At 41.0% G+C, this 11,755-nt stretch overlaps 1 protein-coding gene across 1 annotated transcript in view; it reads left to right on the top strand.

Moving 5' to 3' along the window:
* The first annotated feature begins 445 nt into the window (after positions 1 to 445).
* The window catches only part of mcm9 (minichromosome maintenance 9 homologous recombination repair factor), a 22,654-nt gene continuing 11,344 nt past the window's right edge, over positions 446 to 11,755 (top strand). Inside the window, exons 1-12 of the mRNA XM_034195693.1 lie at positions 446 to 544; positions 3,446 to 3,633; positions 3,769 to 3,919; positions 4,717 to 4,823; positions 5,278 to 5,484; positions 5,574 to 5,655; positions 6,362 to 6,562; positions 6,667 to 6,792; positions 7,571 to 7,690; positions 8,297 to 8,471; positions 10,225 to 10,427; positions 11,160 to 11,363. Of these exons, the coding sequence (XP_034051584.1) occupies positions 3,469 to 3,633; positions 3,769 to 3,919; positions 4,717 to 4,823; positions 5,278 to 5,484; positions 5,574 to 5,655; positions 6,362 to 6,562; positions 6,667 to 6,792; positions 7,571 to 7,690; positions 8,297 to 8,471; positions 10,225 to 10,427; positions 11,160 to 11,363 (1,741 nt within the window). The 5' untranslated portion in view covers positions 446 to 544; positions 3,446 to 3,468. The remainder of the gene's footprint in view (positions 545 to 3,445; positions 3,634 to 3,768; positions 3,920 to 4,716; positions 4,824 to 5,277; positions 5,485 to 5,573; positions 5,656 to 6,361; positions 6,563 to 6,666; positions 6,793 to 7,570; positions 7,691 to 8,296; positions 8,472 to 10,224; positions 10,428 to 11,159; positions 11,364 to 11,755) is intronic.

Genomic DNA, 11,755 nt, shown 5'->3' with positions numbered 1-11,755 from the left:
GTTAGAATCTTTTTGTTTTCAGACATTCCTCTTTTTATTCCTTGTTACACACACAATCGTTTCAGAGGTCAAAAATATGTTTTTGAGTGTATAAACATGTCGGAATAAAAAATACAATACGCTTAATGTTGCAGAGAATGTTGTAAGTGACCAAGTACATTCAGGAGTCTGTATCGGATAAGTAGAATAAGATAGACAAGGACATCATGTACAATTAAATATTGTACAGTGAAAAATAAAGACATACATTTCACGATTCAAGCAGATGAATGCTTTATGGAACTTGAATGAAATGAAATGAGATAGAATTAAATACAATAACATTTAATTAAAATAATGTGAATATTTGTAATATGAGAAAGTGCTTTCACATGATACATACTCCGGTCTGTCCACTGGGTGGTGCCATAGTTAGTTTGCAGTCTGCCTTTAATACAAAAGAAGAAGAATGCAGCCCACCACAGCTGCGCGCGCGATACAAGTGGTTTATTTACATCGGTGAAGGAATGAGGAGCTCTACGCAAACATGTCCCTATAAAATACGGTTTGTGAACTTTTCTGTTTGTATTCAGTAATGTTGCCCATATTGAGGTCACGTTTTTACCACAAAGAGTCTGCGTGGCTAACCTAAATACGTTTAACTGCTCCATTCCTAAACTTACGTTACGTGGTTGTCACAAGTTGTCCTAATTACAATTGTGCGCACTGCACTATTCTTTAATTAGACACTTCAGATAAGGTGCGCATAATTATTTACAATATACCATTCATCAAAGAAACCTTTAATATTATTAAATGTTGGATATTTGAATCTGTATATTATCCGTTCATTTCACCCCTGGTCGATTCAAGTACTGTACTAAAAAAAAAGTAAACATTTTAGATAATGTACTTTACTTGAGTATTTTCATTTTTGCTACGTTGTACTTCTACTCCACTACAGTTCAGAGGTAAATATTGTACTTTTACTCCACTACATGTATGTAATACCTTTAGTTACTTTACAGATGAATGATATGAAATCTAATCAAGTGTTGAATCAGACTTTAGTTCCACCTGGAGTAAATCCACAAGCTACCCTGCAGTATACAAAGTCATTCAAACTAGCTGCACCTTTACCAGCTTTGAGAACACTTTCATGATCAATCATTATAAAACATATCATATATAGTATTCTGAAATGGACCAATCTGCACAAGGACTACTTTTGGTACTTTAAGTATATTTTGATGAGAATACTCTTCTACTTTTACTCAGTGCTTGAATTGGAATACAAAAGGTGCCAGTACTCTAAATCAGCAACTGTTTCAAGTCCATTTATTTAGACAGCCCAAAAACAAGACTTTGGCTCAAAGTCATAGTATATCCTATAATGCTGGTGGGTTTGTCTCTTTACTGTATAGTTTAGAAAGGCTCACTGTACTTAAACAAAATGACTCAGGGTGCATCTGAGATCAGAGGGGGTGCAGTGCTATTTTTATACGTTTTATTAGTGTATGATCTGTATGAAAGTGGCCATGTCGGCAGGCCACATCATGGAGACAGCCAGTCACCCTCTGTGAGGCAGAGGCAGGCCACATCATGGAGACAGCCAGTCACCCTCTGTGAGGCAGAGGCAGACCACATCATGGAGACAGCCAGTCACCCTCTGTGAGGCAGAGGCAGGCCACATCATGGAGACAGCCAGTCACCCTCTGTGAGGCAGAGGCAGACCACATCATGGAGACAGCCAGTCACCCTCTGTGAGGCAGAGGCAGACCACATTTGCGCAGCGTTGCGTTCACAATACGTATACAAACAAATCCTCAGGCCTCTTAGCAGGCCGGCGGCTACCGGCCCCATTCAAGCACTGCTTTTACTTGAGGAACTTTGTGAATGACGGACTTTGACTTGTAACATAGTATTCCTACACTCTGGTAATTCTACAAGATCTGAGTACTTTTCCAACCTCTGTTAGAAACACACATGGCTGTGTGTTTAAAACATATATTCACTATGATTAACAACAGCTGTTAATAAATCTAACATGGTATTGTTATGCAGTGAGCAATGTTATGTTCATTCTTTAAACTGTATGCTCCGTGTCATATGCCAGAGAGGGATTATCAAATCACTCATGCTTTATTGTTATAGCAATCAAAGTGTTGTCTATTATAAGCATACGTCACTCTAATATGTTATTGAATAACACTGACATCGCGTTTTTATTTTCTTTCAAACTCACATCTAAAGTCAGCAAATAGACAAAATAACAATACTTTTTTATTTTCGAGCAAAAGTTCAGCAGACTCACTATCACCACTTTCAGCAATGAGAGGATGTGGTGCTTTTTCTTTCTCACCAAATGTCTTTGGAAGTTGGTATTTTGGTTTGATTTGAAAACAATGAATGGAGAAGTTAATGTGGTCTCTTCAAAACGTTTTCCATATATTAAATATTGTTTTGGTAAAACATCTTCCTAATATATATCTAGAAATAAAACAGAAGATGTACACTCACTTTATTAGGTACACCTAACTGCTCGTTAACGTTAATCTGCCAATCACATGGCAGCAACTCAATGCATGCAGACATGGGGAGTTTCTCAATGTCGAGGAAGGCTGCTCCAGAGCCACTATTTCAAGCATACTACGTCATCGAGTGCCGCCGAAGGACTGTTCCAATGTCCAGCATACTTGGAAACCTACCGAGCCCGGCGTACTTCGTAGCGAGAAATGTAGAGGCTGCACACGTGTAGACTCTGCAGTCTTAAAATCCCCACAATGCTTTGCGCACGGACCAATTTCCCCAAATCTGTGGCGGAAAATGTAAGGCGGGGCCTCTCATATGACGCACACCTGCACACTTGCTCGCCTCTTCCACTCTTCGTTTTCAGAATGCTAGGAAGTATTCTCGCCTCGCTTCTGAAGCAAGACGCTCGGAAGACACGTGCTACCAAGCAAGCGTACTCGACATTGAGAAACACCCATGGATAAGACGACCTGGTGAAGTTCAAAGAGAGCATCAGAATGGGAAGAAAGGTGGTTTTAGTGACTTTGAACGTGGTCTGAGTATTTCAGAATCTGCTGATTCACTGGGATCTTCACCCACAACCATCTCTAGGGTTTACAGAGTCAGAACAAGAGAAACTATCCAGCAGTTCTCTGGGCGAAAGGCCTCAAACTCACCATGTCCAACCCGGTAGCAAGGTTTACCCAATAAAGTGTCCGGAGAGGGTTATTCATATCATAAAAGCACATTCCTGCCAGATCATTGTTATATTGATTTCCAATGAAAGCCCTGCTGTAGAGTCCATGCAGTTATCTTACTGTTCAATAGACATGTACATATTTATAACATTAATGAATTTGTAATGAACTTTGTTAAACATTTTAAAGAGTTGTTTGTCCACGGGGAATACACATGTCACACCTTGACCGTTGCATTGCTCATGACTATTTTCCAGGCTTCACATCACGTTACGTCACTATGTTGATAAGCCCGGATCAGGAAGCCCTGATTGGCCGAGTGTTTGAAAGCTACCTGACGGAGCATCACCATGGCGACATCCTCCACCTACTCGCTGACTCTGATGAAGACACCCATCGCGCTGTGGTTGTTAACGCCATGACTTTGTTTGAAGCCAATATGGAGGTAATGTCAACACAATTCAAATACAATCTACTATGTTCAAAATGTGTTTGCGTAACACTATTAAATGTACAAATATATGTAAAATCTATGTTTTGTAGTTTGGTCTTTTCTTTCTCACCCTCTATTAAACCTCAGGTTGGGGATTATTTCAACGCCTATCCCAATGATGTCCTGGCTATATTTGATAAAGTGCTGCAAAAAACAGCGGTGGAGTTATCAGAGAGAGCCTCTCCAAAGCAGCGAGCCAAAGAGGGACTGACACACACTCTTCACGCCCGCATCACAGGTCACACACTGCTCGGAATCATGTTCACGTGTCGCTCAGAGCTAGCAGAGTACTTACTATGACTTTCTGCTCTCTTCTGACCTTCATTTTCAGTCTGTTCATGCAGTGTACTTTGTTGCAGACTAGAAATGACTAGCTGTTAGCTGTTGGTGTTGCGGATGTAGCATCATGCTTTGAAATGGAAACGTGCATTAAAGCCCAAAACTGCATTAATACAGATTATTCACGATTAGATGATTGCTGACAAATTAATAAAACATTTGTACTTTTGAACAGTTGTTTATCATTACTTTTGTCATTATTTTGCTATAATATTTGAGGCCTTTGACCAAAAACAATGAAATTGGATAACTCAAAGGAGGGGTTATTCATTATAAGCTGTATTTCTGCTTTTCAACCTCGAACTAACTTTGTATTCTTGTAACCTTTTTGTTAAATTGTCTGTATTAATATGACATTAGTTGAAAGCATGAGCTCGCTAAAATAAGTCCTTTCAAAAGAATTTAAAATGAGAATACGGAAATGATTTAATAACTAACTTGGCGAAGTATTTATCGCATTTTTTAAACATTGTCTCTGGGGCACGTTTGAATTTTGACATGAATAAGATAAGATAAACCTTTATTGATCCCGTAGCGAAATTCAGGTGTTTAAGCAGCAACAACAATACGATTGAAATATGCCTAACAGATGCCTGTTAGTGTTTTTAGAAATGTCATAGTGTTACATTCAGATGTTCCCGTTGAATGAGTTAATGAAACCTTTCTGTTACTCTTTGACTCTGATACGTGTTCCAGGTCTGCCAGTGTGTCCAGAGCTGACCAGAGACACTATTCCCAGGTCTAGAGACGTGGGACACTTTCTGTCTGTCACTGGGACTGTCATACGCACCAGTGTTGCCAAGGTAACAGCATGGCACATCTTCAGATTTCACCAAGTTGCTGTAATCGAGTGTTTAACACCACTTTGTGATTTTTGAAGCGTAAATGCAATCGACAGAAGTCAAAAGCTAACGGCGCGTTGTCACATTAGCATGGCTGCGCATCACCACCGCTAAGCTAAAGGTGGCTAATGTTCGGTGCGAGAGCAGTCTCAATTAGTCGCTTGTTAGCAACCACTGTTGTTATGACACAGAAGCTTTGGACATTCACCAGTGGGGTATTTACTGACATAGTGTATGTATTTTTTGTGAATAAAGAAGCGGATGTGGTAAACTGCACTCTAAATCATAATTTAAAATAGCCGAAATGTGTGCTTTATTCATTTTTTGAAAAATATCGCTTCCTAACTGTTGTTGTTACACACACACACACACACACACACACACACACACACACCCCCCCCCCCTCTTTTCAAAGGTTCTGGAGTACGAGCGTGATTACATGTGCTCCAAGTGTCGCCACATCTTCACGGCGCAGGCAGATTTTGACCAGTTCTACACCTTTGTGCCGCCGTCGGCCTGTCCCAGTCCTGATGGATGTGAATCGTTCAAATTCATCTGTCTGTCCGGAGGGTCAGAGCCGGCCGTGTGCAGGGACTTCCAGGAGATCAAGATCCAAGAGCAGGTAGGAGAGATTCACATGTTACTGCTTTTTCTTTCATCTCAATCATTTGCAGTGTCTTTGGATTTGAATCCCCCCCAACATCGCTACAGGTGCAGAGGCTGTCGGTGGGCAGTATCCCTCGGTCCGTGGTGGTGGTTCTGGAGGATGACCTTGTAGACAGTTGTAAATCTGGTAAGGACTGTAAATAATGTGAACACTGTAAATAAAGTTTGACGGATGACACATAATACCAGCTCCTCTAAACAGCCTTAGGGCTGTGTGGAAATGAATATAAGATAAGATATACTTTATTAATCCCAAATTGGGAAATGTTCTTGTGACAGCAGCATGTTAAAACAAGGCATTGCACATAGTTGAAAAGATGTTGAAAGATGACCGTGAAAGATAGAAATCTATAGTCTGACAAATAAACACTAAGAAGGGCCAAATTACAGCTAACACCATATCAAAGTATGATAGTATATACATTACGTGAACAAGGAAAGGCATATTCAATTAAATATAAATGTAGAATGAAGAAAAGTCCAGTTATCAAAAGTGAAACGATGGAGCCGTGAGTTCTCTGCCAGCCAAATTCACCATCACTTCTCCAAATACCTGACAGTGATCCCAAAGAGAACATTCTCACACATAGGTTACACTCTTCTTCATTAATATGACTACATTTTGAATATTAAAACATATAATACATATACTTTTGAAATGGGCCAATCTGCAAATTGAGTACTTTTGGTGCTTTAAGTATATTTTGATGCCTATACATTTTGAATGCTGAACTTTTACTTCTAATAGAGTATTCAGAACACTTTTACTTAAGTACAACATGTGGGTACTTCTCCCAGCTCTGGGCAGTAACTGTGTGCTGTGTGGCTCCCAGGAGACGATGTGACGGTTTACGGGGTGATGTGTCAGCGCTGGAAGCCCTTCTATGATGCGGCCCGCTGTGATGTGGAGCTGGTGCTCAAAGCTAACAACATCGAGGTGAACAACCAGCAGGCATCCAATGCTCTGCTCATGAAGGACGTTCAGAAAGAGTTTGAAGACTTCTGGGAAAACTACCAACATGATCCCATAGCCGGTAATAAAGAACGTGCCTCATATCCCTCAAAAGTCTACACTCTACAGCTATTATTTTCATTTGTTCACTTATATGAAATGTTATTCTCGGTTTTCTCTCTGTAGGAAGGAATCAGGTCTTGTTGAGTCTGTGCCCGCAGGTGTTTGGCATGTACGTGATTAAGCTGGCGGTTGCCATGGTGTTGGCGGGCGGAGTGCAGAGGATAGATTCTTCTGGAACAAAGATCAGAGGTACCCCTATTCTTTCCTGTTGACATGAACCCTTGTGCACCCCTTAACAAAAAGGTTTATCTGATGGTAGAGGACAAATGTCTGACTTAATTAATATTATCTTCACTAAGGTAATATTTTAACAAACTTCAGTCCTGATAGCAACTATCACACTTTTATTCAATTTCACAATTGTAACACTTTTGTTTTGATGATACAATAGTCAAACGAAAAAGCACAAAAATGTAATTCATTTCTGTATTCATTCATTATTATAGAATTATTATTGTCTTCTGGAAACGACTGTGCTTTAAACGCAGAGTCAGTCTCAATTCATTCAAACAAAAAACACTTAACACGTTACACAATTACAAGCAAATATGTGCAAATATTACATATTTTTTCTTCACAGGTTTTCAAATGAAGTAAGTAACCGTTGGGCTATGTAACTGATACAGACTAACTAACATACATTGAATGTAACCCTGTGTAAACCTTGAGATCAGCCTATGCTAGCATTCAGCTTAGTTGGTTAGCTCAGTAGCTAATTAGATCTACTCTAAGGATCCAACCCAATCACTGTGTGGGGGGTGTACGCTGTGGACTAAAAACAACATGGAGTATACAGCTATTAGCTCTCTATGACTCGTATCAGATAAGATCCGCCCCCCGGAGACTGACAACCAATAAGAAACAACAATTGGCAACCCCTGGCCATGACAATATGGAAATTGTGTTTGAAAATGTATTTGCTGTATGTTGGTATTATCATTGTAAAATGAGTTGATCTGGTCTCCAGGGGAGTGTCACTTGCTGCTGGTGGGCGACCCCGGTACAGGGAAGTCTCAGTTCCTGAAGTACGCCGCTAAGATCATGCCTCGCTCCGTGCTCACTGCTGGCATTGGATCAACAAGTGCAGGTTGGTTTTCAGTGTCTCATATTAGCTATTAATCAAGAATGTGTCATCGAGATCTGATATTATAACATAAAGAGTTTTACAAGTTCAAATACAAACCAATCATCATTTCATGAAGGACAAGACAAGTTTGTTTATAGCCACTTTCAACACAAGGCAATTCAAAGAGCTTTACAAAAATGAAAGACATAAAGAGCATTAAGAAATAGTGCAGCGGAAACACATTATAAAAAGGCATTTAAAATCAGTCATTAAAAGGCAAAGAGAATACAATAAACATAAAACAAGCTAATGCAGAAAAGCAGAATTGTATTTTGGGCCTAAACCTTTCAGTTCTTTCTAAACCAGCAGCAGTATTTTGAAATGAATTCTTTGACAGACAGGAAGCCAGTGTAAAGACTTCAGAACTGGAGTGATGTGATCCACTTTCTTAGTGTCAGTGAGGACTCGAGCAGCAGCGTTCTGATATCATTTTTAGTGAGACCTGTAAAGACACCATTACAGTAGTCGAGTCTACTGAAGATAAAAGCATGGAGTTTTTCCAGATCCAGCTGTGACATTATTCCTGACATGTATACCTGGATTGACTGAATGTGTTGACACTACCAGGGCTGACAGTGGCAGCGGTGAAGGATGGAGGAGAATGGCACCTGGAAGCTGGAGCCCTGGTGCTGTCAGACGGAGGTTTGTGCTGCATCGATGAGTTCAACAGCATCAAGGAACATGACCGCATCAGCATCCACGAGGCCATGGAGCAGCAGTCTATCAGTGTGGCCAAAGCTGGGTAGGACAGCCATGCACACACACACTCACAGAAAGAACCCCCGCAGGCATCTGGTGGGGTTTAGTGCTTCCAAGGTTTATAAGGTCTAGCAGTGTCATACTGCCCCCAACCAGAAGGCCCCAAATATCATGATGATTAATAACATGGTCACTCAAACCGATGGCAACTCCCTTAGTTTGTCACATGTTGTATGGCAAGGGAGGATTAGCACATTTGATGTAAGATGTTTATGAAGAGTGTTTCTTCTGGATAACTTCGCTGACAATTGAACTGAACATTTCTCATCTGCTTACATTAAATGACATGTAATATAGCTGACGCTTGTATTCGACTTAAACACACTATATACTGTAGTGTCTACCATTCTATACTGTAGAAATGCCTACGAGAACAACATGGGGTTTAAGTATCTTTCCCAAAGACTCTTTCACATGTTGACTGCACGGACTGAGGGTCGAACTACTGAGCCTCCCATTGGTAGATGCCCACATCCCCCTGGGCCACAGCAACCCCTCTCTGCAACTAACTACACAGCTACACCTACACTATACTTATCTGTTCACATATTCCATTTATTAAAATGATTACTCATATTCACCAAACTACCCCTTGCGACTACAAGATTTGATCATGTTTGAAACATTGATGGATAAAATCAAACATTTGACTGGCCTACAGAAAAAGAACACCCGGGTGTGTATTGAGGAAGTGGATCAGCTGATTGATTGTGGACACTAGTTACCAGCTGAAACACTTGCACCTAAATATTATGACAGAGCAACAGCTGATGGTGCAATGTTCTTAGCAATTCAACCAATGGTGTAACTTAGTCACAGATAAAGACTACATTCCTCCAATGCCTCTACAACATTATCCCAGAAATACACTTGTCATATTAAAAATCTGAGGTGGGAGAAGTACTCAGATCTTGTACTTGAGTAAAAGTAGAAGTACTCAGATCAAAATATAGTGAAAGTAGCGACAGTAAAAGTAGTCATTGTGCAGATTGGTCCATATCGGGTGGCGCAGTGGTCTGTGCGTTTGATCATCAGATCAAGGGGGCGTTGGGGAACTCCAGTTCGAAACCCGCTCCCGCCCCACTGCGTCAGGCCGTTGTGTCCTTGGGCAAGACACTTCACCCGCATTTGCTCCTGTGGGTATTGTCCACAGTAGATGACCATTACATGTATGATCTGTGTAATGTGTATTTGTAAAGCGCTTTGAGAGTCTTTGATAAAGCGCTATAATAAATATAAGGATTATTATTATATCAGAATAATATATATGATATGTTTTATAATGATTGATCATGAAAGTGTTCTCAAAGCTGGTAAAGGTGCAGCTAGTTTGAATGACTTTGTATACTGCAGGGTAGCTGGTGGATTTACTCCAGGTGGAACTAAAGTCTGATTCAACACTTGATTAGATTTCACATCATTCATCCACTTCTGTGAAGTAACTAAAGGTATTAATACATGTAGTGGAGTAGAAGTACACAATTGACCTCTGAATTGTATTGGAGTAGAAGAACAAAGTAGCAAAACATTTGAAATACTGTTCAAGTCCATCAAAATTGTATTGAAGTAGTGTAATTGAGTACATCTTAGTTATTTTACACCACTGTGAAAAACTGAGATCTGTCCGAATCAGTTTTGAATACAACTAAATATGGTTGGTAAGCAAGGTTAGGACGGGCCTGAACCCTAAGCCTGACCTTTCTGTTTGTGCTATATCTCCACTCTCTCCTCTGCAGCATAGTGTGTAAGCTGAACACTCGGACCAGCATCCTGGCAGCGACCAACCCTAAGGGGCGCTACGACCCCAACGAGCCGCTGTCAGTGAACGTGGCGCTGGCCAGCCCGCTGCTCAGCCGCTTCGACCTGGTGCTGGTTCTGCTGGACACCAGGAACCCAGAGTGGGACCGCGTCATCTCCTCTTTCATTCTGGAGGAGAAAGGTACAGGAAGGGCTCTGCCATCTGAAAAGGAAATGATTAAAGCAATACAACGAAGGGGAAAAGGGTTGATGAACAATGGCTGACTGATATAGAAATTCAATGAAAATGGACCACAGAGGCGATCATTGGAATAAAACAACACTCACTCGAAGCGGTGATTATTCATTTTTCTTGTGAAGAACGTAGTATGGAACCATCCATGTCATTTGTGGCAATTGGAGAGAAAAAAACACATTTTGACTTAAAACAACATTTGACCCCAAGACAACAGAAAGGTTAATCATTGAATTGTTGTTATTGTGCTTTTAATCACAAGGTTTTATTCAATCTCCTACCAGATAGAGTTGAGTGTATATATATGTACTATATATACTATTTGTACATCAGTAAATATATACAATTTATAAAGGCAATGTGTAAAATACACAAAAAACATATTTTATAACAAAAAAGCAGTTTGTCTTTCTCTAAATCTCTTTTCATCACCTGAAGCAACACCATTTCATTCAGTACAATTGAGATGTCAGCAGCAGGTAAAGCACAAAGGCTTCCCCAGCTCCTAGTGGAGTGCTCTCTTGGGATCCTTACCTTTCAGCTGCAAACACTGCTGTCACTTTCTCCTTGCAGATTGTCCTTGACTATTGTAGCGTGTGCTTTCAGCAGTTAGGGCAGGCACAGTTCATATCTTATCATTGCAAATGTGTGACTGTGGGTCCTCTGGTTGCTCCTCAGGTGCTCCTGCTGAGGGGGCCACTCTGTGGTCCCTGGAGAAGATCAAGGCTTATTTCTGTGTGATTAAGCGCTTACAGCCGCAGATGTCCGAGGACGCCAACATCATCCTGACGCGTTACTACCAGCTGCAGAGACAGAGCGACGGCCGCAACGCCGCTCGCACCACCATCCGCATGCTGGAGAGCCTCAGCAGGCTGGCAGAAGGTGAGGGGGGGTCCTGACTCCAGTGGGACCCAGATATTCTTAACCCTCCTGGCGTGTTCCTTTCTCCCCACTTACTTTGGTGTTCCCAGTGAAATAAGACCAGTCTGCTTTAACATGAACACACAAACCATTAAGCATCACCACATGTTAGTTAACACCCTCTTCTTCATGTCTCTTCTACATCAACATGTGTCCCCTCTTCTTCATGTCTCCTCTTCATCAACATGTGTCCCCTCTTCTTCATGTCTCCTCTACATCAACATGTGTCCCCTCTTCTTCATGTCTCCTCTACATCAACATGTGTCCCCTCTTCTTCATGTCTCCTCTACATCAACATGTGTCCCCTCTTCTTCATGTCTCCTATCTACATCAACATGTGTCCCCTCTTCTTC

Source organism: Gymnodraco acuticeps, unplaced genomic scaffold, assembly GCF_902827175.1.
Source record: "Gymnodraco acuticeps unplaced genomic scaffold, fGymAcu1.1, whole genome shotgun sequence".
Classification (NCBI taxonomy): Eukaryota; Metazoa; Chordata; class Actinopteri; order Perciformes; family Bathydraconidae; genus Gymnodraco; species Gymnodraco acuticeps.
The sequence above is the reverse complement of the archived record's forward strand: the minus strand, read 5'-3'. Positions and strand labels throughout refer to the sequence as shown.